Below are 26,778 nucleotides of genomic sequence, written 5' to 3' on the forward strand. Positions count from 1 at the left end.
TGACTTCCCCTCTGCAGTCTCCCTCTCTTGGGCCCTTGGGTCCTCAGGCCTCTGTTTACCCATCTTCTGACAGCCATCCTCCCATTCTTCGATCATACTTTGGCAATGGGCTAGGATGGGACGTGTCAATGCCTGAAGTTCATCTAAGACAGTTTCATGGGGAACCAAGGGACAGTCACCAGCTCCACTTGCATCATAACTGGCCCACTCGGGAGCTATTGTGAGGTCTGAGTCCGAGCATCATTTGATGCCTGGGATCAGGTTGGTGTGCAGAGGTGCAGAGTGGCTGGGAGGTGATCTGACCCCATCATTGCTACTGACAAGCCTGTTGCGGTCCAGCCACGATGAGTCCATTACGGGGTCTTCAAAAGGGAAAAGGTATGGAATTGAATAAATGATAGAGACTTAAAGATATATATAAATACATACAGATGGGTCCGGGAGGATGGCACGGACGGAGAACAGCCTCTTCTGTTCCTGAGTGTAACATGGCGGCTCCCAGAGGCACATTGGTCTTTATTCAGGGAAAAATGTGGTCCATTAGCAATTCAATTGTTTCCAAGACAACTCAAAGACAACCCCCACCATACCATTCAAATCTAACTTTACACCAATAAGAAACTAGCTTCCAGCCTCTTCTGGATAACATGGGTGGGACAAGCTAGAATCAGGTATAGCTCTTTGTTAAATAGGCAGGTGAGGTGGGGGGTTGGGCCCAGCACTTCTGTCCCCTAGATATGTCCAAATTGCAAAATACCCTGTTTATATTTCGGTCCCCAACACAAGCCTATAAACACCACTTGGTTCTTTTGGGGTGAAGGTTCAGCTAGCTGCAGTCTCTGTTTCTCTGTCTCTCTCTCTCGTTTGCTTGCCTTTCCAATCTGACTTTCTCATGCTCCATCTGGGCCACTACCCCTGGTTCTTGAAATGATCTTCTAGGCTGCTGTTCCTATGCTCACTATGTCTCGAATACCTCTCTCCTCCTTGGCAGCTCACTTGTCTTTCAGAACCCAGCCCAACTGTTACCTCCTCTGAAGATCTCCTCGCAGAATAACTCATCCCTTTGTCCGTGTTCTCATGACACTATGTTCTCCTGTATCCCGCTATGGTGCTTTTCCGCAGGTAACTTGATTGTTCAATAAGTCTGTCTCTCCCTATGCTCAAAAGCAGGTCCCAACAGCATCTTAACCATTGCATTGTGGTGATTTAGCACGCGACTTGGCGTAGAGCAGATGCTCAGCTTGCTGACTCAGTAAACAATCATCCTGGTTCGCTGGTCCACAGTGACGCTGGTGGGAATGTTTATTGGCACAGCCCCTACGGAGACTAATTTAGCAATACATAGCAAATATTGCAAGTACATTTTCCAGTACAGTGTACATTTTACCTCAACTTTAAAAATAGGGTCAGGAAGAAACCTGCTTAATAACAATACATTGTGCGAGAGAATGTAAGCTTCAGCTGAGAAAAAAAATAACCCACATGGATGAACAATATGATTGTCAGCAATGCTAATGGAATGTGAGGCTGAAGAGCTGGGGGGAAAATGCAAAAAACAAAACCACCTTCTCAAAGAGGCGGTCTCTGGTCATTCTACATAAAAGGTCCCCTTTCCAGTCATTCTTCGTTGATCCTGTTGATTTTCTTCATGTGCTTCTAGCAGTGGTTGCCAATGTGAGCTGCACTGGACTCATTGGGGAGCTTTAAAAATGCTGATGCCTGGGTCGCACCCCTAGAGATTCGGGTGTGATCTCTCCTGGGTGTGGCTGGGCATCGGAATGGCTGAGTGCCTTTCAGGTGGTCCTGCCAAGCACTGGGTTAAAAACCCCTTCCTTGTAGTGATCGGTATTCATCTTGTTTATTATGGTCACACTCTTCCCATTAGAGTGTGAGCTCTGGGGACTGAGGAACTTCATCACCATCTTCCCAGCCACCAGCATGGACCCTGACACTTAGAAGGCAGTCACTAAACATCTGTGGAATGGAAGAAAAAAAATGTTTAGTTAAGACGGCACTGTAACGTGAACCAGGAGCGCTGGGCTGTGGGTGGTGAGACCCGGGTGGCGAGACCCAGCTGGCAAGGGCATGCGCCTCTCCGTTGCTTTCTACTCTGGTGGCTTGGTTGAGTCACTTAGGTGAGGCCGCATCATTGCGGGTAGGAGGGGACTCCCTGAAGGCAGAAGGGACAAGGCTGTCCTCAGGCAGGGAAAGAACACATGGAAGGAGGATCTTCGACTGACAGGAGGGAGAATGGCTGCCACTCTCTGGCTGACTCTCTGACATCTAGATCTTGAAAGGGCTAGCCATTCTTGCAGGTGGCCCTGATGGTGAGGGAAAGGTGGCCTCTGCCACACGGAGCAGGCTGGGCACAGAGTCAGGAACCGGGAGACAGACCACAGGGGGCCCTGGAGGATCATAGCCAGAGATGAATCGGGCCTTGTGGTTCCGATGCTTCCGCGAATTGTGTCCACTCCCCTGAGCCATCAGCTTGAGCTTTGGCGGTTCCAGTCTGGTCTTGACCATGAGGTTACATTTGGGCTGAAAGGAGGGACAGGGGCACGGAGAGTGGGTAGTGCCTCTGAGGCCAGAACCCCGGGGTCAGCAGCAGTTAGTGATACACCCTCAAGGGGAAGCTGAGTGCCAGAAAAGAGGACTTGGATGAGGTCCAAGAGGTCCGGCTCCCTTATGCCTGGTGAATCCCTCCCATGCCGACCTGGGAGATGTGGGTTGAATGGACCAGTCTACGCAGGAAGCAACATCTACACCAACTCCTGAAGGACAAGTCAGGTGGGCGGGAGGCATGGGCATTCCACACACAGGCAACCGCAGAGGGGGAGAGTCTGGGAGCCCTGGTGGGTTCAGGGAACTGCGGGCAGCTCGGGTCTGCAGGAGGAGAGGGAGCGTGGGCACATGGTGGGGAAGAGGCCGGGAAGGGGGCAGGAGATGATTGGAAGAGCCTTCGGCCGGGCTGGGGAGTTGGCTTTTCCCCTGGGACACTGAAGTTGGCATAACCACTCCCTTTGAAGGAGGCGGCATACTCAGCAGTTTAACCTTTCAAAGACTTTATTGAGGTTACCATAAAACACCCCTGTGTTAGACCTGCAATGCAGCGATTTTTAGTAAAGTGTACCAACTTGTGCGGCTGTCTCCACTATTCAATTTTGGAGCAATTCCCATTCGTCCAAAATGATGCCTTTATGTGTGTTTCGAGTCAATCTGCTGACAGCTACCGGTCTCCTGTCTCCTTTTCGGTCTCTACGGATTTGCCTTCGAACGTTTCCACATTGAAATGGTCCCTTCCTTTCTAGCTTTAAGTCGCCCTCCCCTCCTTGGCTTTCTGCTGTGGGGTGGGTTGGTGTTTTGCCGTCCTCTCTCTCTGCTGGAGGCAGCGCCAGGTCCTTGCCTAAGAAACTGCCCTCTGCCCTGGAAAGCAGAAGTACCTGCCGAAGCCGGTAGCCAGCACAATGCCTGAGCTCACCGGAGAGTCCGGCGGAGATCCGCTGAACTTTCTTTTTTTTATTATTGATTTAAATCTATTGTGTTTACATAGATTCAAGTGTCCCACCAAATACATCCCCCCACCCCCGTGTTCCCCTCAACATCCCCCTTCCCCCAACACCCTCCCCCGTTTCCCTCCAGGATTTGCCTTTCTGCTCTCTATAGCGCTGTGTTATGTCTGTATAATTTCACAATCTCTTTCCCTTCGCTGATCCCACCCTCTCCATAGGCTAACACAGGAATGACCTAGCAGCTCTGAGGCTCCGTCCAATTACAGAGGGAGGTGGTTCCTGCGGTCTCCCTTATCTTTACATAACAACTTCCTGTATTAAGCTGGCAGGAAGATGGCGCCAGGCTTACTCCACCGTGATTCTGCTGGTCCCACTCCAACCAGAGAAGGCAGGAGTCCAGGGGGCGGGCAGCCTTCCTGTAGTTGGGATGCTCCTCCTCCCTGCCTGTCAGTCCTTGTGGAATCTAAATGCAAATGAAACAGGAGAAAAGACCCTTCTCCCCTTCTCCCGGGAGTCTCCCGGGAGTCACCCTTCTCCCTTTCTACCCGGGAGGGTAGGGTGTGGTGTTTCTTTCCCTCCTATCATGGGGAGCAGTAGGATCAGGCAGGACCCAGGTTCCAGTCTTGTCTTGTGTCCCTTGCCCCAAGGACATCTGACTCAGCTTTGTCCCCTATCTGGGTTGCCACACGCCCCATCTGAGAAGTGAAGTACTAGAAGGAGGATGTGGGAGGGAAAACGTCGGCCCCCTCTGGGAGGGTACACACCATCTAGCTCACCGGATCAAGGTTCTCACTGCAGAGGAGATAGCTGTAGTCACTGCACTGTCATGGCTCCAAGGGGACATTGTGACATGGGCAAAGATGAAAGGGGGACCGTCGTTCAGCGGTTTCAGTTGATCTGATTCTGCAAATACTTCACAAAAAATTTCTACAACTCCAAGCAAGCAGTCTTTTAAGTTCCCAACTTTTGAATAAAATTTATAACCTTAATGTTGAAAAATGACATGGAATGTGACCGGGAAGATAGAAGTCAGTTTGAGCCGAAGTAAATCACCACAGAAACACTCAGGATATGGATATCTGTCCTGTTCTCCCGAGGCTTGCTGCGTCATGCTTCAGAACTAATCATCCCTGTAGTTCTTAAGACCTATGCTTCCCTGATGTCGAATTAAGATATAGTGTTCCAGGAAGTGAGAATAAAAGATTATCTGTTTCGCGGACCATACCCAAAGATAAAAGATAGCTTTAAAAAAATGGTGATTAACTTAAAGTGCAAATAAGATAAGCCATTTGAGCACTCGAGCTGGGTGCTAAGCCACTAGCAGTGGGAGCTCCGGGGTGTGGCTCTGACCCGAGACCCTTAGCAAGTCAGACCTGGTCACCCCTACAGCGCTCCAAGCAAATGAGGCGCAGAAGGGAGAGGAGGAGTCCAGGCTTCTTCATTTTGAGAGGAAATGTAGCACCTCTCAGTGGAGGGGTTTGTCCCGGGGTCAGGTCTCAGCTCGGCCACTCCTGATGTGAGGGAGCTCAGGTGAGGTCAAAGTGAGAAGGTAGCATGAATGTGGCAGCGAAGGAAGGGCAGGAACACTGTACGGGCGGGAACAGTGTATGGGCGACAAGTTACAAGGAGAGAGAGAGACAGAAATGCTCAAAGGAGAGGACACCCCCTCCCCCAACACACACACACACACACACACACACACACACACACACACACACACTGCGCATATGTGTGTGTGTGGAGAAAATGCAAATATGAGTGGTTTTGCATTTACAAGGTCTTTGCTTCCAGGGAGGCCCATGTGTGAACCTGTGAGGTGGACTGTGGGCTCCTCTCAGTCCAAACTGTCCAGCCAGGCTCCCCTCGGAACGTGGGCTCCTCCCCATCTCTGAGATGGGCTTCTTCGTCTCAGGAGGTCTGTTTACGGGACTTTTATAGACAAAGGAACCGGTGTACTAAGGGAAGGTTTCAATGATTTTCCCAAGATCATACTATTTTAATATTAGAAAAAGCAAAACAAAACAGAAAGCCAACAACCTCAATATAATCTGAGCTTCGATTCCGCAGGAAGTGGTGTGGCGACTGAGCGATGCAAATCCGTCCGATAAGGAGACTGAAATGGACTATGAACCGGGGAAACTCACACAGGAAAACCCCGAGAGGCAAGGGTTTTAACTGTGCCCATGGTCTCTGCCCTCAAAGGACAGGTTTGGTCCGCAATAAGGACCACCACCAAGATGAACAAGAATAACAATGCACATTGATTGAACACTTATCACGAGTAGGCACCAATCTGTGAGTGATACAAGCCTTAACTCATATTTAAAATGATATAAAAGTTCTAGAAGGCATCTGCTTCCAAAACATACTAGACGAACAGTTGTAGTAATCTGCTATGGTGGGCAGGATGATACTCAGAACATTGACGCCCGGGTACAGGAGTGTACGGGGCTGACCAGATTTGCTGTGTTTATGCTTTGTGTTGGGGAGGTCTGGGCTCAGGAATGGGGTTGGGGTTCCAGGGGGTTCATTACCAACCAGTAAGGAAGATCTGCAATCTTTTTTACAATGCTACAGCTATAGCGATTTGTGCTGGTTAAACACCAGCAGGTCTCAATCCTGAGTCACCTTCAGGTTTTCAGGAAATTTCACCAACTATCACCATTACCTTGGGCTGCAGTCTTCCATATGCTTCATAAAATGCAGGGTGTGCCCCCCGCCCCCCCTCATGACCTCTTTGTGTCTGGAAGAGGCCTGGGTTGGCTCAATTTGACTGAATTCTCCCAATAACCCTTTAAAGTAAGCAGGGCAGTTGAGGAGGCTGAGGCTTGGTGAAGCCAAGGGCATTCTCCAAAATCACAGTGGAAGAAAGCAGACCCAGGCCCTTTGGACTGAAGTCACAGATCTCCACCCTCCTACCCCTGATCCTGTCTGTCCCTCATGAGCAGATGTGTACCTGGCTGAGAAGCCAGAAGCCATTCCTGCAGGCAACAGTGACCAACACATTGGATTCACCCAACTGGCAGAGTGGTCTTAATAAGTAAGAATAGATTGAGTGTTCAGTTGGAAAGATACTTCTTTCCAACACCTTTTCACATCCAGGGCCCCCTGGGTCTATAAAACCTTCCCAGCCTTGCCACTGTTTCATTCGTAGGGATATAGAGTTAGACACATGCCCCAGAAGGTGTGTTCTCTATCAGAAGACTATTTCTTCTAAGGCTCGGTGCAGAGGAGCAGTCTTTCAGGATTCGGGATAGTTTGCTACTATCAGCCAACTATCTAACTAGAGATAAAACATCTGTTAGGGAAGTCATCCTTTTGAAGAGTGTCAGATATCAATGAGTCCTTCAAAGTTAAGTTCCACAAATACTAAGTACAAGGCATCATATCATGCTAAGTCAGCAATATTATAATTAGGACTAGAAATTCTATGAAGAGAAGTCCTTCTCTCAAAGAGTTTACAAGCTAATGGGGGCGCTATGACAAAAAACAATTGACTACAATGAAGGTAGAATGTAGTAAGAGTTATAAGAGAGGTACGAAGTGGGTGCTCTGAGAATTAGAGAATGTAGTTGGAGAATAAGGGAAAACTTAAAGAAAGGAGAAGAGGCAGACATGGGTCTTGAAAGATGAATAGATTTCAGCAGCTTCCTCCTCTAGGAACTGGCGCATGCTAAAGGGAATGAGGCTTTCGGTAACATCTGGGGCTCCTGGAACTGCAGGGCCCCACCTGCCTAGTCAGGTGCCAGGTCACAATTTGTCCATGAATGCCTCTAGTGCAGGGGTCCCCAAACTACGGCCTGCAGGACGCATGCGGCCCCCTGAGGCCATTTATCCGGCCTCCGTCGCACTTCTGGAAGGGGCACCTCTTTCATTGGTGGTCAGTGAGAGGAACATAGTTCCCATTGAAATACTGGTCAGTTTGTTGATTTAAATTTACTTGTTCTTTATTTTAAATATTGTATTTATTTCAGTTTTGTCTTTTTACTTTAAAATAAGATATGTGCAGTGTGCATAGGGATTTGTTCATAGTATTTTTTATAGTCCGGCCCTCCAACGGTCTGAGGCACAGTGAACTGGCCCCCTGTGAAAAAAGTTTGGGGACCCTGCTCTAGTGGGTAGAACCCCTTTCTCCCTGATAGATACATGAATTCCAAACTGCCCTCTTAATGTTCCGCTTACTGTCAGACCTCACCTTTACTGAACTATTGCCCCTGAGACAGAGGAATTCCAAGAAGCTGGCAAGCCGCCCCTAGGAGAAGCATTCTGGACACACTAGGACTTTTGATTCAACACCCACATACTCGAAATTCTTTTTTACCGTGTAACATTCATCTCCATAGTTTGTACTGGTGCTCTTTTCCCCAGAGAATTGCCCAGCAGGGTTCCTTTCTTCCTTTCAATAAAGCCTGTTACTCTGGTCTCTTTCAGACTCCCATGGATTCCAACATTTGGTGCCGAAACCTGGGACAGGGTACTAACTGCCTAGACAATCCCTCTTTGCCATCCAAACTTACAACCAAGGAAGCAATGGACAGTGGCAGCTCATCCCTGGCTTACTTCCTGATTCTGTTTGGACGTGTGATTGTAGGTTGATTGGCCTGCAGTCTAACCCTGTCCTGAACCCCTGCCGGATCAGAAAGGTAAGGAGTTTCTCCCTCCCCTTCCCTGGTTCGCCTCCAAATTTCTCTCTAAAAACACCCCTTCCTGGTCGGACGGTTTTGACTTCAGACCCATATCTACGAGTGGTCTGTCTCTACTGCTTTACTGGACTTCTACGAAAGTCTAGGCATGCCTAGCCAGGCCACTCTCCTACGTCCCGGGATCTCAGCCTTGGGGTGACGACCTCTTGTCTGAGACTCTCTTTCTACAGAGATTTTCTCCTCTCCGAACTGTGACTGAACGCGGGGACGCCTCCTTCTCTCAACAGTCTCCTTTACTGTGGGCTCCTCTCAGTTCAAACCGTCCAGCCAGGCTCCCCTCAGAACATGGGCTCCTCCCAATCTCAGGCCTCAGAGACTACTCCTCTACTCCTTCGGGACTCCTCTACTCCTTCAGGACTCACCCTACTCTCTGAGGTTCACAGTTTGGGAGGTTTCTACTCTGAGCGGCTAGCTTCTATGGACTTCCTTGAAAGTCTAGGCACCCTAGCAGGTTGCTTTATACTATCATTACAATATCTTAAGAGATCTTGACAATTTCTTCCACCGGACGGGGAGGGCATCAGAAATTCCTTACCGGCAGGCCTTTCTTCTCCCTTCTCTCCTGTCCTTAATCTCTGCACTGCTTGTTCTACATGCAGGCCATTTTTGGCTGAAGAAACCTCACCTAAAACCTCTGCTCCTAATCTTTCCTTCTCCATGGACTCCCAACTCTCTCTCCCTTCTGCCTGATCTCTGGGGCACCCCTCTCTCAGTACCCCTCTCTGATCCCTCTGCAAATCTCTTTCGATTGAGTCTCTTCCCTCCAGAAAGCCCCCTCCCTTTGCAGGATCCTGTTTACTCATTCACCTGCAAATACCAGTCTTTCTCCTCCCCCTGCTGGCCAGGGGCCCCTCCTTTCTCCACTGTGTTCTTAAACCCCTCCTCCCTCCTTCCAGATGGGCGGCTCTGTCTCTTTTTCTTCCTTGAGTCATCCTTCCCCCTCCTCAGAGACTGACTGTGCCTTCCACTACCCCTTGTCCTCTCTCCTCTTCTCAGAGCTCCAAATATTTTTGACTCCTCTGACCACGTGGCACCACCTCCTCCTCCTCCTCCTGCAGATTCTGACCCTCCTTCTTTTCCATCCAGCTGCTCACACTGTCCATCCGTCTGCTTTCTCTCTTCCTCCCCTCTATGCTGGCAACTCCCTGCCATCTTGAAAAGCTTAAAAAAGTAGAATTTTCTATTGAGCTATGTAAGTGAATAATCTGTTTTGTCTCTTTGTCAGAAAATATCTCTAGTATAATTTGAATTGAAACAAGTAAAGTGCGCTCATTTAAATTCCTCAATTTATAATTTATATGTGAAATCTTTGTTTAATGTGTAACTGTGTCTGTTTCTAAGACCTTAAACCAATAATTACCCATCTCTTAAACCAGGTTTACTCATCCCCACAACTCTCCCTGCAATACCCCCACCCTTCCTGTTCAAAACCTTCAGTGGCTTATCACGTCATACAAGACTTACACCTAATCAATGAGGCAGTAGTTCCCCTCCATCCAGTAGTCCCTAATCTCTACAGGTTATTGTCACACATTCCCTCAAACACCACTCACTTCAGGGTCCTAGACCTCAAGAATGCCTTCTTTACCATTCCTCTACACCCTGACTCTTACTTTCTGTTTGCCTTTACCTGGACACTAATACAGCCCAGCAACTTACATGGACTGTCTTACTGCAGGGATTCAGTAACAGCCCACACCTGTTTGGGCAGGCACTAGCTCAGAATTTAGCAGCATGCAATCTCAAAACTAGTACTCTCTTGCAATATATAAATAACCTACTCCTCTACAGCCCCTCCCTGCCTGCCTCAAGGAGACATACCACCACCCTTCTTAACTTCCTCACTGTGAAGGGATATCGTGTCTTCTCTACTAAGGTTCAACTTCACTCTTAGTCCATAGTCTATTTAGGCATTGCCTTAACTCCCACCACCTGAAGTCTCACCCTAGATCAAACTCAGACCCTACGCAGTCTCCAACCAACTACCACCACAGATCAAATCTTTTCTTTCCTTGGTCTAATAGGCTTCCTTAAACACTGGATTCCCAATTTTGCTCTCTTAGTCAAGCCCCTCAGTGAGATCTTCTGAGCATAGCTTTTAAGGTCTATAATGGCCAAGGAAGTAACAGAAAAGGCAAATAAGGCCCAAAAAGAAGTCAGGAAATACCAGCTTTTGGTTCCAGAGCCCTAAAGGGCTTCATAGGGTTCCATCAGGGCCCTGCTCCAGAGTGGAAAGAAAGGTCATTGAACTGAAGTCTGCCAGGTTTCCCAGCCCCATCAAGGGATACACCTCTGCTATGGAAAGAGGGACACGAGAAGGTAAGCTGCCCCCTTGCTCCATGGAGGGAGCTCTTCTAGCCCTGCTCCAGCTACCTGTGACCTGACCTTGCCCAGCATGCTGGGAATTGCCACTGAAGGCCCAAGGACATCATTCAGGAGCCTAAGGTATTTCTTCTAGGTAGCAGATAAACTGATCTCATTTCTTGAAAACATAAGGGCCATTTACTATGCCTTGCCTGAATATTTGAGTTTTATTTATCCCTCAAAGATCTCTACTGTGGGTATTGACAGTCTGAGTTTGTTACTTTATTTAATGTATAGTATCTCCTTTATTCCTCTTGTCTCAATGCCCCATGCCTATTGTAGGCTGGGACCTGCTGCTAATTCCAGCTAGAAGTAGTGGTCACTAGGACTTAAACTCTAGCTGCAAAGTAAAAAAAATGTAACCACCCTTTCCCTAAGTACTTGCAGGATTTGCAAGTTACTCAGCAAACTGTTCAAAGACTGTCCAAGAGGCGCTTCCAGCATTACATCACTCAAGGACTGACTTTCACATGGACAGGTCCACACCACACCATGATCCTGACAACTCCCACTGCTGCTAAAGTAGAAAAACGGCATGCCTTACTCCAACCACAAACTGGAAGCTGGTTGATCTATGGATGGCAAATATATGAAAAACTAAGGACTCTTTTAATCAGACTTTGGAAAAAGGGAAACTAGGGAAAAAGAAAGTCAACTTAACTGTCACTAAAGGTTAAAGATTTTTAAATCAAGAGTTCTGACTAGAAAAGAATTGTATGGTTTTGATAATAGACTGGATAAGATGTAAGTTGTAGAAGGTTTGTGCAGGTTGTAGGGGGTTTGTACCTAGAAAAAATAATTTGAACAATCAGAAAATGGATTTTCAAAGAATGTTTAATTAGTCACCATAACTAACAATCCTTTACTCTCCCCACTTATTGGGACAACTCTTTCCTTCACCCTGACCATCTGGAGCTCAGAAACAGAGAAACAAAATTGACCCCTTGTCCTTCTATTCTCTATTCACCTCTCAGCCTGCCTCACCCAATCAGGGGCTTTATATTCATGTGGGACCAACACCTATATGTGTTTCCCTACTAATTAGACAGAAACCTGTACCCTAGTCTATCTCACCCCAAGTATCAACCTAATTCTACCCCATGAGCCTCTTTTAATTCCTAGTACACTACCCGTCAATCTAAGAACCAAACAAGCTGTACAGGTAATTCCTCTTCTTGTTGCTTTAAAAATTTCTATAAAAATAGGTCTAGGAGCAGGGGGACTGGCCACTGCCCTGTCTTATTCTATCTCTCTCTCTCTCTCTCTCTCTCTCTCTCTCTCTCTCTCCTGAAGCCCAGAAAATTTGTAAACATGGAATCAGTGGCTTCACACAAACTGGGTGTCTTCACTATTGCCTTTTATTGGTCCACTCACCTATTTATTTTTCTAACTTTTGAACCCTGCCTCTTACGTTTGTTCACTAGGTTCTTACAGAACCGCATGCAGACCTTCACCAATCAGAAAATTGGAAAAATCTACCTAACCCTACACACCAACTCTGAAACCTGCCCTCGCAAAACAGAAAAATCTGAAACCCTATATCAGCAAACCTCCTAAATCCTATCTTTCAACCCCTACAGGTCCCCTAACCCTAAAGCTCTCCTGTATCCCTGAAGAACTAGGAGAATGAATAACATTCACCTCTTAATGCTTCTCGGTCTTTTTATCTTTCACATAGTAAGGGGACAAGATTGCTGGGTCTTCTTGGCTGAAGAAGAGCCTACAAACGGACATGAAACATTTCTTTTAGCTAACTGCTCTCTCCAGGGCTGCCAGGAAAAAATATCTCTAACTTTACCATGGAAGAACTTTCACCCCTGCTATACAACCCTCTTTATCTCTGCAATCCGGATCTCCAAATACTTGCCTCTTTCTTTATCAAGTTCCTACAGGCTCAAATGAGAGAAATCTCTAGGATACCTACATTCAAATGCTCCTACACTCCTATTCCCCAGTACCCCAAGGAGAACTTCACGAGAGAAATATCAAATAGGTAGGGATGACAGCAGGAAGAAGCCGCCCCTCCCTCAGCCCGAGAAGTTCCCTCCTGAATGTTCTCCAAACCCCCTTCCTTTTAAGCCACACATACTCAGTCCTTCTAAAACTTACACCAACAGGTTCCCTGTCTCTACAAATCTCCACATGTCCTCTCGAATGAGGAGCAGATCAGCACTTGCAGCAAGCAACGAACAATTATTACCTCACAAGATTTTTTTACTTCCTCACTCAGGTTTTGAAGACATTGCCTGGTTCAGACCTCACAGTACGGAAATTGACGACCTCCTTAACTGGATGGGGAACTTGGCTTGGCAAGATTCCCTTCTTGAGTTCTCTCCAGAAGAAGCAATAATTTTCCAATTTTTTCTCCTCTTTCTCTTCATTACCCCTCACTGTATATTAAAAAATTAATAACTGCCTTTCTTGGGAGGGGTACAGAGAAAGCTGGATAGAGGGTGACGGAGGCTGATCTCTCTTTGGGTGATGGGTATGCAACAGAACTAAATGACAAGATAACCTGGAAATGTTTTCTTTGAATATATGTACCCTGATTTATTAATGTCACCCCATTAAAATAAAAATTTATTTATAAAAAAAATAACTGCCTTTCTTTTATATAACCACAGAGTTGAGAAATGGTAGATACGTGAATTCCAAACTGCCCTCTTGATGTTCCGCTTCTCTGTCAGACCTCACCCTTACTGGTCTATCGCCCCTAAGACAGAGGAATTCCAAGAAGCTGGCAAGCTGCCCCTAGGAGAAGCACTCTATACATACCAGGGCTTTTGATTCAACACCCACATACTCGAAATTCTTTTTTACCCTATAACATTCGTCTCCATAGTTTGTACTGGTGCTCTTCTCCCCAGAGAAGTGCCGGGCAGGGTTCCTTTCTTCCTTTCAATAAAGCCTGTTACTCTGGTCTTTTCAGACTCCCATGGATTCCAACACTCCCCACAGCACATGCACACAAATGCCAGAGCAAAGGGGTTGTCCCCTGCTCCGAATGCCTGCCCATCCAAGCCTGAGCAAAGCATCAGGTTGCATGGGCCGCCCCACCGGGGAGTCCGGAGAGCATATAAAGCTGAAGCCCCAGGTTCTGCAGTAGCTGGAAGCCTTCCCGACATGGGCTGCCCAGCCCTCCTCCTCTGGCCGCTGCTCTTCCCTGTGGTTACTCTACACGAAGCAGGTACAGCAGCTGATGCCCCAGGGCCATTTTGCCCATGCCTTGTTCCAAGCTTGAAAGGGAGAGTATGGCCCACCAGCCCACTGTTGGGGAAGCTTAAAACGAAATCTAGACAAATAGAGCTTTAACTGTGTTCCATGCAATCCAACCACTGATTGGAGTGTTGCTGTGATAGTCACTGAATGCGTAATCATGATGGATTTAGGGAAGTTGGGTCAAATGTTTTCTGTGAGATTTGTTTTTTTTGTGAGCAAGGCACTAGCCCATGTACAGCATGGCTCTTTAAAAGCATGGCTCTGGTTTCACAATTTTGGAGAGAGGTGGATTAAGAGGAGGACTTGGCCGTGGGATAATGAAAGATTTTGAAAGTGTTCTATGGCTTATCTATGGATATTTAGCAGTGGAGGTATTGGATTGCTGTCATGGTCTCTTTCCTGTTACTCAATGGAGTTGGAAAATGTACCGTAGAAGAATATCTTTAGCCTGATATGATATGTAATTATCTGGACTTGATTCATGAAGTCTTCTAATCTGAAAATCTATACTTTTTTAATTTTTAAAAAGTTATTCATTTGATATTCTTAGTTTTAATCTGTACTCCACATGTAGCCCTCTTAAAGAAATTTTAATTTAGTTTGGAACTCAACTAATTTAAACTGTCCACGACTTCAATTATTTTTATCATGATTTTATGACTTTAGGGAGAAAGATTAAAGTCCTTTATTATTTAGCTTTCCTATTTATAGGACAAATAAAAATTTGGAAACAAATAAAAATTTGGAAAGACTCTTGAACAATAAATAGCTTGAATATAATTTTTTTTTGCTATAAAAGAAAGCCTAACTTTTACCACTCAAAGAATAATGTTTGATTGTAAAGTTTATACTCAAACTCTTTATTTTTTTTAATTTTTTAAATTTTTATTAATTTTAATGGGGTGACATCAATAAATCAGAGTACATATGTTCAAAGAAACATGTCTAGGTTATCTTGTCATTCAATTATGTTGCATACCCATCACCCAAAGTCAGACTGTCCTCCATCACCTTCTATCTAGTTTCTTTGTGCCCCTCCCCTTCCCGTTCCCGTCTCCCTCCCTCCCTCCCCCCCCCAACCACTACACTCTTGTCCATGTCTCTTAGTCTTGTTTTTATGTCCCACCTACGTATGGAATGATGCAGTTCTTGGTTTTTTTCTGATTTACTTATTTCATTCTGTATAATGTTATCAAGATCCCACCATTTTGTTGTAAATGATTCAATGTCATCATTTCTTATGGCTGAGTAGTAGTCCATAGTGTATATGTGCCACATCTTCTTTATCCAGTCATCTATTGAAGGGCTTTTTGGTTGTTTCCATGTCTTGGCCACTGTGAACAATGCTGCAATGAACATGGGGCTGCATGTGTCTTTACGTATCAATGTTTCTGAGTTTTTGGGGTATATGCCCAGTAGAAGGATTGCTGGGTCATAAGATAGTTCTATTTTCAGTTTTTTGAGGAACCACCATACTTTCTTTCATAATAGTTGTACTACTTTACATTCCCACCAACAGTGAATGAGGGTTCCTTTTTCTCCACAGCCTCTCCAACATTTGCTATTACCTGTCTTGTTGATAATAGCTAATCTAACAGGTGTGAGGTGATATCTCATTGCAGTTTTGATTTGCATTTCTCTAATAACTAATGAAGATGAGCATCTTTTTATATATCTGTTGGCCATTTGTATTTCTTCCCGGGAGAAGTGTCTGTTCATGTCCTCTTCCCATTTTTTTATTGGATTGTTTGTTTGTTGAGTTTTATGAGTTTTTTGTATATTTTGGATATTAGGCTCTTATCTGAGCTGTTGTTTGAAAATATCATTTCCCATTTAGTTGGCTGTTTATTTTGTTGTTAGTTTCTCTTGCTGAGCAAAAACTTCTTAGTTTGATGTAGTCCCATTCATTTATTTTTGCCTTCACTTCCCTTGCCTCAAACTCTTTATTTATTCTGCAAGTAATTGAATAGATATGTTTATGTCAGCTACTCAAACATATTTATTTAAAACATTCCAGGTTGTTAAGAAGGATTTAAGTGATTTCTTTTTTTTTTTTTCATCAGTTTTTCGTTGTGACACCTTAGCTGTTCATTGATTGCTTTCTCATATGTGCCTTGACCGCGGGCGTTCAGCAGACTGAGTAACCCCTTACTCAAGCCAGTGACCTTGGGTCCAAGCTGGTGAGCTTTTGCTCAAACCAGATGAGCCGGCGCTCAAGTTGGCGACCTCAGGTTCTCGAACCTGTGTCCTCTGCATCCCAGTCCAACGCTCCATCCACTGCACCACTGCCTGGTCAGGCAGGATGGAACTTTTTGAAGCATAACATTATTCAAATGTCTGAGATCATTCAAAATTCAAGTTCATCATATTGGTTCCAGTGTGGCAAAGAGGATGCTGACGTTGATGGTGCTAAAAGGAACCAACTCTAGGTTTGGGGGATATAATTATAGGCATGGTTAATAGTGACCCCCTGGAACAATCTGGAATGAATCTCAGTGAGCTCTTCCTCCCCCCCCCCCCCAACTACTTACTTAAAGTGCATTGCTACTTTTAGGAAGTGGAATTGGACTACGATTTAATCTGTCTGGAATCAGGTGTCGGAAGGATTTAGGATAGACATGGGATGGGGGGTTGAGAGACCACCCCCAGTTTGGGACAAGTGGGTTTAACGATTTCTTGGAACTGCAAAAGAGACACTCCAACATTCAGTGATTCTCTGAAGACGACATCTTGATGACTACTTGCTAATGCACTGGGAAGAGCAGAGAGGAGACCCTGGAGACAAAGATCAGTCTCCCTTCTGGTCCCACCTCTCCTCCCATCGCATTGAGAAACCAAGTCCCAGTGGCCAAATCAGCCGAAATGAGTGCTATTGATTCCACTGAATTGGGCACCTCGACACTCCAGTTACAGCAATGTTCAGCTCTCTTCTTCTTCTGCCTTTCCCTGATTTTCTTAAAATTTGCAAACTTACTGCCAATACTTGCCACACTGAGGGCACATGTTACACCCATGTGTATGGACCCATTTTCTAGCAGAGTTGTTGGCACAGTAAAGAGCACTCCATAAATGGTCTGAATAAATGAATGAACAGCAATGGCCCAGACCACCACACCACTGATGTCTGCTTTCCGGGTCCTCTCAAAACAAACACAGCAGGGCTATGGCCTTGTTTCCTCTGAGCTGCTTGAATCTAAGGGCATTTGGAAGCCAGTAGGTCTTATAGACACGATTAGCAAGTAGTAGCACTATCACGGGGGCCATTTTCCCAACAACTGTCCGTCCTTCTTTCCTTTTGCTCCTTTTCCAATGCTTTTGTCCACTTATCCTCCCCCTCTCACCTGAGATGTGCACTTCACTCTACAGTTTCTAGAAGAATGTTCTTGAGCTTCCAAGAACAAGCGGATTAGTGATACGATATGGCCTTGTAGGTGTTTATGGGCTCCTCGTGCTGATTGCCCAAGAGTCTTACAGACAATGGGGCCAGTGAGACCTTCCGGGAACAGCCACAAGAAATACAGCTGTGGTTCAGTACAGGTCTCGCTGATACCAGGAGGGATTTGAGGCCCTGCAGACCACACAGCTCGCTTAGTATTATTAGTGTGGTTCACATTGAAAATGTGAGGACAAAGGGCAGCTTGTTGACCATCGGAAAAGGAAGGGCTCTTTCTCAAAACGTGATTGTTCCCTGATGTAGAATTGATCTGATCAACACAGTCCAAGTTAAATAGTTAAAGTCGTCTCTAAAAACCACATTGTGATCAAGTTGCAGTCTGTTCAGCTCTGGTCCTAAGCCTGCTCTGTCTCCAGTTCCGACACGCTGACCGCAACCCCCTGTCCTTACCTTGTGTCTCCAGAGCCCGCCCGGGACACACAGCCCTGGGCGCCAATCCCTGGTGCCGCGGTCGGGATGGGAGTCCACGGTGTCAGATCTCAGCTGGACCCACCCAGCTGCCTGCTGGCTCACCCCCTCTGCTCACGCCTTCGGCAAACGTGGCGCCGTCTCATGTGGTTTGTGAGGCTGGTAGTTCTGGGCCTGCCTCCCCCACCCCCAGCCACGCACATACATGCACACACACCAACACATGTACATACGCTGTCTCTCTCTCGCTCACACATGTACACGCACACTCGGAACCACCTGTTTCACCTTCCCTTCCCTCCTTGTTGCCAGCCCAAAGGAGACCCTGTCTGTCCTTCTGTCCTTGTCGCTCCCTAGTGCTATCCCCTCTCTCACGAAGTTACCTGCTACCTCTTAAATCTTCCCCTCATCCTGCCTCTTTATTTCAGGAATACTCCCCCAAACACTCTAAACCAGTGTTTCCCAACCTTTTTTGTGCCATGCCCCACCTTAACCTTTCTAAAATTTTTATGTCCCCCCTATGTAACATACATAATTTTTAACATTAAAAAATTGATTTGTTCACTTAATAAACATAAATGATAGGTCCTAGGAAGAAATCACTATGAAATTGTTAACAAAACACAGTAAGTAAAATTTCAAAACATATAATGAAAAACAGAAATTTAAATTCCAAATAATTTTAATACAGATTTTTCTATATTAATTTATTATTTTAATTTAGTGTGATCCTTACGCTTGATGCTTGCTGCACAGAGATTTTTTATTAGGTTCCAATTTGGTTAGATTTAGTCTCAAGTCTCCACATTGTGTTATATCCAGCCGATTTCTTTTTTTTACCAGTAAATCATTTACAGCACTAAATCCACATTCAGCTAAAAATGAAGATGGAAACGGTAGCAATAGTTTTCTTGCACATTTGGTTGAATTTGGGTATTTGATTTCTGTTTCCTCACAAAGCCATGCCATCGCTCCTTTGATATTAAATAAAGCTTTAACTGACTCATCATTTTGCAATTCTGCGAGTTCTTCTTGATACTGCATATTTGATATATCAGACAAATCCACTAACATTGGCTGCATCATCCATGTTGGGAAATCAATTTGTTTTAAATCAGAAAATCTTTCTTTTAAATCAGTTGATAGAATATTCAAATGATTGACAATAACAAGTAAAGCGGTATCAGTTACTTCACATTTTTGGAGCCAATGAAACTGTTTAAAGTTTTTGTTGTTACTATGTTTCTGACATAAGTCAATATTGGTAATGAAACCAAATATCTTTGCTTTTGCATTGACAAGAGTTTTATTTGTTCCTTGAAGTTGCTTATTTAATATATTTAGTTTTTCAAAGATATCGGCTAAATAACTCACAAATGCTTTACCATCTATTGTTAACAGATACTTCATTTCAGGTTTGTCGCTTAAAAAATCACTAAGAGTATCAAACAGTTCCATAAATATTTTCAAACAGTTTCCTTTAGATAGCCATCTTACTTCAGTATGAAGTAAAAGTCTCACATGGTCTTCATTTTGTTCTTCACAAAATAGCTTGAAAAGATGCTCACATTTGGCACTAGCTTTAATAACATTAACACATTTTATTACTGTATGTAATACTTCATTCAGAACAGGCGAGATATTTTTAGCTACCAAGTTTTCCCTATGAATAACACAATGCACAAGAATCATTTCTGAATTCGCATCTTTCATCAATTTTAAGCAGCCATTTTTCTTGCCCATCATATTGGGAGCACCATCTGTAGCACAAGATGTTATATTTTTCATTGGTATATCATTGACATCTAAGTAGTTTTTTAGCTTATTATATATATCTTTGGAGGTAGTGGTGCTTTCTAATCTTTTACAGAACAACATTTCTTCAGCAAAATGTCCTTTATCAATATATCTTACGTAAGTTATCAATACTGCCTCACTGTCTCTCAAAGTTGATTCATCCATTTGCAAGGAGAATTTTCTTGTTTTCAGCTTTTCAATAAGTTGCTTTTCAATATCCTCACTCATTTCGTCTATTCTTCTGCTAACAGAATTGTTACTGAGTGGCATAGCTTTTACATCTTTGTCATCTTTTCAAGAACTGTTTTAAGAAATGCTGATATAGATGGTTTTATTAAATTCTCTCCTATAGTGTGATTTTCTCCAGTTTTAGCGATGAATAAAGAAATTTGATAACTAGCCTCAAGAACATGATTATTAGTTGAAGTATGAGCAGTAAATAGAGACTTTAATGTTGTTCTTTTTTCAAAATTTTTCTTTAAAGTTTTAAAGTAACTCAAATCTGAATTAATATGAGCACTATGTTTTGCCTTCAAATGCGCCTCAAGATGACCTCGTTTCATTGATTCATTGGTCAAGCATTGCTGGCATAAAAGACAAAAAGGAATCCGCTCATCGTGAACAGCGGGAGTGAACCCAAATTTTAAGTATTCCTCCGAATATTGACGAGTTTTTTTCTTGCTTGCACCACTCATTTTACGATGGGCTATAATAAAAATAAGATCAATTAAAAACTAATATTAAAATATGTGTTAAAATATATTCAATGTGACATAGAGTAAACATATACTAAAAATTCATATTTATTTAAATGTATATAACACATTTACTACACTACCACCGCAAATCAAAAGGTATCTATATTTTTTCCACTTGACAAAATTTTCTGGAAAGTTATGCTTCTAAAATTAAAATTGTCATGCATGCACTATTATAGCCCCAATAATATTTATAAAATATTATTGCTTTCTAGCCCCGATGCAAGAAGTACTTAATAAAGAATTTAATATTGATAAAAATAAAATCAAATACTTACCAATTATATCTATACAATATATATATGTATATTTATTAAATCAACGAGCTTTTACAACAGTTTTGATTGACACTTATTTCAAATTAATACCAACTGAATGATGTGAAACACTACAGAAGTTGCGATGGGCCAATTAGGTGAGAATAACTGCGTTGTTTAGCGAGTTTTTAAAACGTCCGGGGTTCCCCGCGGCAGACGGCACGCTCCGCGGTGAACCCAGGACGAAGTTTACTTGACGACGCCAATCGCCCAGTTGATATTTTGGTCTCCTCAAATGAAATTATACTTAATAATTATTTACCGCAATTATTTAAGAATTGCATTTTTTGTTAAATTTGGCACAGATATCTAGCATTGCATTTAAATGGCCCGGGGCGAAAGAGTTAAAGTCATGTCGAGTCCATTTTTAAATTGCCCCCCTTAACTATCGAATTGCTCCCCTGTGGGCCCCACATTGGGAAACACCACTAGCAGTTCAACCCCTGCAGCACGCCCCCCCCCCCGTACGGCAGCAGCTCCCACAGAGACCCCTCCGTGTGCACGGACGTTGTGTACAGCCTCGGGGCACGTGCACATTTCATGGCTGTCTGGCAAGTTCAGAGACTAACGGAGAAAGGAGCGCATATCATGTGTCCCTGAGCCCCTGGGCGCTCCTCTTCCTCACAAGTCCCTTTCTGAGTGCCGGGGACACACCTCCACAGGCATTGGACTCTTCCGCCTTGCCAGTAGGAGGCTGTTCAACAAATAGCCTGATTTAGAAGAGCAAGGTGTGAGTCACTCTGAGCAGCCCAACTACGCGGTTAATTTTTCACTTGCCACTGATCAAGAACACTGCACTAACTCCCTTTCCCAAAGCATGCCCTGAGCTCAATGTCAACTCTGTGAGACCGTCCTGTACGTGCAGCGCTCCCCAATAAACTTAGGTGGACTATTTTTTACAGCGATAACACCTCTCCTTTCTCTCTGCTCCTGGATGCTAAGATCTTAACACCATTTGCTGGTGATAATGCAGATTTTCTAACCCTTGTTTGATGTGGTGGTGGGTCATGCACTTCTAAGGGTGGGTAGGTCTCCAACCTTGCAAATACTACCAAGCAGAACGATTTCATCTGGGGATCCCTGTGCATTGACCTCACTCATAAACCTCTGCCTTTCTCTAGTGCAGTGAGGAAGGCTCTGCCCTCCACCCTATCTCTCTGTTTCCTCAAGTCTCGGGTCTTTTGTCACTTCTTAGAAAGGGTATCCTGGAAGCCGCACTTCCATTATGTAGTCTTAAACCATTATGAATATCTCCCTGTTTGCTTCTTAGCACTTTGCACTGCTGTAAATCTAAACTTGGTTTAGATTAATGTGACTGCCTCCTCCATTTTCCTTAAACTAGACTCCAACTCTGTGACAACAGAGACCAGTTCTGTGAGTGCAGTGCTATCCGCCCTGCCCCCGCCTGTCCGCAAACCCTTGTTGCATGTTTAAATGACTGGGTTGATGCAGAATATGTTCCTTCTCCAAACATGTAATATTTTTGTATCTTTGAAAGGCTGGCCACCGCTGCGACTAGTGAATGGGTCAAGCCGATGTTCCGGGCGTGTGGAAGTGTTCTACCATGGTCAGTGGGGCAGGGTTTGTGACGACCAGTGGGACATGAACGACGCTGGGGTGGTGTGCCGGCAGCTGAACTGTGGGCATGCCCTCGCCGCCCCTGTCAAGGCCCAATTCGGTGGCGGTGAAGGTGGCTTTCTGCTGGATAACATGGGCTGTACAGGAAGGGAGAGTTTTCTGGGACAGTGTCCTCACGCCGGCTGGTCCCTCCATAACTGCGGTCCTGGAGAAGACGCCAGTGTTATCTGCTCAGGTAATGTCGGCTCTCCTTCCAAGGGTGCACATCCCATTTTCCACCTGGCATCTCCACTGGCCTCGTTAGCGATGCTTGCAGCCACGCCGTCACAGACTATCTCTGACCACTTCTATGTTTTTTTCTTTTTTCCAAGTGATAGGAGGGGAGGCAGAGAGACAGACTCCTGCATGTGCCCTGACTGGGATCCACATGGCAATCCCCATCTGAGGCTGATGCTCTGCTCACCTGGGGCCATGCTCACAATCAAGCTATTTGTAGTGCCTGAGGCAGAGGCTCTGTGGAGCCATCCTCAGTGCCCAGGGCTGATGCACTCGTAACAATCTAACCATGGCTGCAGGAGGGGAAGATAGAGAGAGAGAAAGAGAGAGAAGCGAGAGGAGGAGGGGTGGAGAAGCAGATGGTCGCTTCTCCAGCATGCATTGACCAGGAATTGAACCCGGGCCATCCACATGCAGGGCCAATGCCTCACCACTGAGCCAACTGGCCAGGATTGTCTCTGACCACTGCTGTGAGCCAGAAGTAGAGGCATTGGTAACCCCAGAGCTTCAAGTTGAGCTCAGGAATTTTCTAGCTACCAGAGTTTGAAGTGAATTTTGTACTGAGAAAAATAGTGGAAGACATTGGTGGTGCCATTCCAAGGGCTAGATCTCACAACAACTGGCACAAACATGACATAAGTCACCAGCAGCATTGACCACATGCCACGGGTGCTCTGCCTTTCTTAGGGACACTGTGGGAACTAAGCGATCACATTTCCCACAGAAAGCTTGCAGTCTAATGAAGGTGAAGAAACGGGGGTGTTCATAAATGGATTGCACTGACTTTTTTTTTTTTGTCCTCTTGATTGTGAGTCCCAGCCATGTATTGCTAGTCACAGATCTTTGACCATTCAGTAATGATCGTAGTCATTGTAGACCAGGGTTTCTCAACCTTAGTCACTATGAATATTTAAGCCACGTAATTCTTTGTGGTGGGGACTGCCCTGTGCACTGGAGGCTGTTTAGCCTCATCCCTGAACTCTACTCACTGAATGACAACCACAAATGTCTTCAGGTATGATCAAATATCCATCAGGGCCGGGGCAAACTGACCCCAACTGAGAACCTCTGGTCTAGATATACAAGTGAATTTCCACCAAACCCATGATGATTATTCAGCATAGTACTAATGACAATAGACCAACATGTGTGCAGTGGGAAATCATATAACTAATTCAGTGTGTCTGGAGCAGTGGACTTGGTCACTTGCTAAAAATTTTAATTGAGTCCAACCAGAAAGACTATCCATGTGACACTAATGTAATTAATGTTTTCAAAGTCAATTCAGACAGCTTAAATGTTGGGCAGGGATACATGTGTGTGTGTGTGTGTGTGTGTATATGATGGTTTATTTGCATATATATTTATATTTTGTTTCTATTTGGCTTTGTTTGGCTGGGTTTGGGATCTCAAATTCCATCAAAGTCGTCTATTCCAGAAAGCCACTGGGCTCCCCCTGCTCTGTGTGTGTGATGAGCATCTGTCTCCTCGGTGGGGGTGCTGGGGAGTCTGCAGGGGGCACACAGCACACGCAGCTGGACGGAACATGTGTTATTAGACACGCTGCACGAATAAACATGTATGTGTTTGATGTTTAATTATCAGTCATCTGAACTGAGGCAGGGGAGTCAATGTTTTTATTTCTGGGAGTCATATTCTTTCATTTTAAAATTTATTTTGAATTGAAGCATTTCTAGGGAAAAAAATAGCTCTTTTCTAAGTGATCTTTTCTTTTCTTACATATCAGCGGAGACTGAGTATTTAAAGCCTGCTTTGGGTAAGTTTGTGCTTCTGTTTTATCAAACTAACATTTTCATTCTCTGAGCTACTTGGGCAGATCTTAAGGAAGACACGGAATAAATAGTAGGAGGGATCAGACTGCCATGTTTCCACAGTCAATATTTGTCATTTCCACATTCCTGGGCCATTAAGACGATCCCATCACTAATCGGAAAATGCTATTGGGCCACTTCCTCTCGCAAGAGTTAGCTGTTTATTTTTATTCCGATCATGAGGGTTTTAAGTTACTCTCTAGCATTGATGTTTTGTTTTACTTTCCCAACGGAATTGCTGTTAAAAGCACTCCCCTACCACTGTAAGGAAAAAGTCTAGGTAAATTACTTGTATGGCTCCTGCAACGGCTCAACGTGTGTATGTCCTTTCCCATGGTGTGGGCTCGGTGTGGCCGGTGAAGGGCGTGAATGCTTTTATATCCTAACAGCTGCTGAAGTCTCACCCCCTCGGCCCGAGGAGAACGCCGAGGACTCGCTCCGGATGCCCCACGGTAGGAAGTATTTTGATGTTGAACTTGTAGTCACATTTTCCTTCTAGTTTAAAACCAAAATTGGCATTGTGGAGCCACATTCAGAGTGGAGGGCATTACCCACATTTTCTCCCTGAAACATTAGTTTGTTCATGTAGAAAGGGATGTGTGTGTGTGTATATATATAGGAAATATTCACCAAGGACCGAGGAGGAACGTATCAGGTCCCTGGGTCGCGAGAGGGCATGAGCTGGGAAGGAGCTCCGATGTGGACATGCCCGGGTCGTCCCGCTTTGGCCCCTGTTGGGAATCGCTGCCCTGAACAGGCAGGGGGTCCTGAGCTCCAGCGGTGACTGGCATGCTCCTGGTGTGTGGGCATTCCAGAGAGCCAGTCTCATAAGTGACCGCTCTCACCTGTAAGGTCTCTTCGAAACAATCCCATCAGCAAATACGTCTGAGCGCTTATATTGTCCCGGGGACCGTATTTCTCCAGGACGTCGCCATATTTTACGTTTCACGTTTTTGACCTGTCACATTAAAGATTTGTTGAAAATCAATAAGGAGGTAAGGTAAACGTTATTCAATTTAATTAAATAAAAAGTATTTCTATTTTTCTTGTGCCGAAAGGTGATGGAAACTCGGCAACCATATTATCAGGTAAGAGAACATTCTTGTGCCGTTTTCCCTGGGATATTTCTAATTGCCCATCCAAACACAGAAAAGAAATAAATAAAAGAATTGCTGTTATTTTCCTTAGTGACTCATAGCCTGCCCCTTACAGTTGAGTTTGTGTGGAGCTAATTTTGACGGTATTGCCCCCAATAGAGTCTCTAAATTCTTTAAATAAAAAAAGAGAAACAGTGCTACTGTTGTTTCATAAATACTGAAAACCATTTGCACCATAGTGGTTTTGTAATTGTCTGTAAGTGTCATTTTGGTCAGCTACTCTGAGAGTATTCGAACCCTTTCAACTTTTATAAGTGGTGTGTTTCAAATTTTCTTCCGAAGAAACATCACTGGATCACAGAGAATACCTGCTTATGTCTGAGTTTCCTGTGCTTTTGTAACAAATTGCCACACGCTTAGTGGTTTAAGCAACACAAGTTTATTGTCTTGCCGTTCTAGAGGGCAGAAGACCAAAGTGAGTCTCCCTGGGCTGAAATCAAGGCATCGCCCGGAGCTCTGTGCACCCTGGCGGCACACAGAGGAGGAGCCTTCTCCCTTCTTTTCCGGCTTCTAGAGGCGGCCTGCATTCCTTGGCTCGTGGCCTCTTATCTTCAAAGCCAGCAGAGTAGAGTCTTCAAATTTCTCTCTGTCTTCTTCTGCCTCCCATTTCCACATTTAATGATGGCTTGTGACTACCTGGGCCCACCTGATGTCCCTATCTGAAGGCAGCCGTTAGCAACCTTAATTCCCCTTTGCCAGGTAACCAAATGTTCTCGGAGGTTCTAGAGATTACGTACGATGCGAGTGTCTTTGGGAGGCCAGTGTTCTGCCTCCCGCACGTGTTTATCAAATTTAGTTCTGTAGTTGCTACTACTCTGTGTCACCGATACAGACACATCACTCAGGATGTACCCTGAAATATGGTGACTCAAACAGCAAGCAGAGAGACGAGAGGCATAATCAGGAGAGAGGTAGCATCCACCCAAGTCAATGCAATGATAAGTGGAGGCTGTCTACCCACCATTGTTTCCTCCGCCCGTGTTCCTTACGGATACCGCAAGAGAGTCCCGTGGTCGGGTGCAGCGTGGAGTCAGGTCTGGAGACAGGAGAGGACGTGGGGCAGTACCCAGGACATAGAGACATGTCAGCATGATGCAGGCTGAGGAGTGAAATAGGCAGAACAAGTGAATAAGGGGACCACAGGGTCCTGGTGGTGCAGACCCCCAAGCCAACACTTAAGAGAATATTAAGACCCAAAATACATCATTCTTATCACAAAACAACCCAATACCTGCACTTGGACAAAGTCTGGGAGAGGGAGAGAAAATGGGGGTGGTTCAGCTGAACAGGACTGAGAGTCAGTGGCTAAGAGGTGATTAAGCATTTCTATGACTTCCGTCCTGGTCACTTCAGCGTTAAGGCAACACCACATCTTGTGAAAGCACAGGGAGCCCTGGCCGGCCACC

General features: G+C 45.0%; 1 protein-coding gene and 1 long non-coding RNA gene across 2 annotated transcripts in view; one reads left to right on the top strand and one right to left on the bottom strand.

The window, feature by feature from the left end:
* On the bottom strand, nt 1-13,464 carry LOC136311014 (uncharacterized). Its single transcript, XR_010726653.1, has 3 exons — nt 13,397-13,464; nt 430-514; nt 1-143 (listed from the first exon to the last, which is right to left on the bottom strand). It is a non-coding gene; the product is annotated as an uncharacterized lncRNA (long non-coding RNA).
* Nucleotides 13,465-13,700: 236 nt separating this feature from the next.
* Nucleotides 13,701-26,778, top strand: part of LOC136310682 (deleted in malignant brain tumors 1 protein-like) — an 81,997-nt gene continuing 68,919 nt past the window's right edge. The window contains exons 1-5 of the mRNA XM_066239523.1: nt 13,701-13,763; nt 22,028-22,342; nt 24,131-24,160; nt 24,605-24,667; nt 25,274-25,303. Coding sequence (XP_066095620.1) covers nt 22,132-22,342; nt 24,131-24,160; nt 24,605-24,667; nt 25,274-25,303 — 334 coding nt within the window. The 5' untranslated portion in view covers nt 13,701-13,763; nt 22,028-22,131. The remainder of the gene's footprint in view (nt 13,764-22,027; nt 22,343-24,130; nt 24,161-24,604; nt 24,668-25,273; nt 25,304-26,778) is intronic.

The sequence above is a fragment of the Saccopteryx bilineata genome, chromosome 7 (assembly GCF_036850765.1).
Source record: "Saccopteryx bilineata isolate mSacBil1 chromosome 7, mSacBil1_pri_phased_curated, whole genome shotgun sequence".
Classification (NCBI taxonomy): domain Eukaryota; kingdom Metazoa; phylum Chordata; class Mammalia; order Chiroptera; family Emballonuridae; genus Saccopteryx; species Saccopteryx bilineata.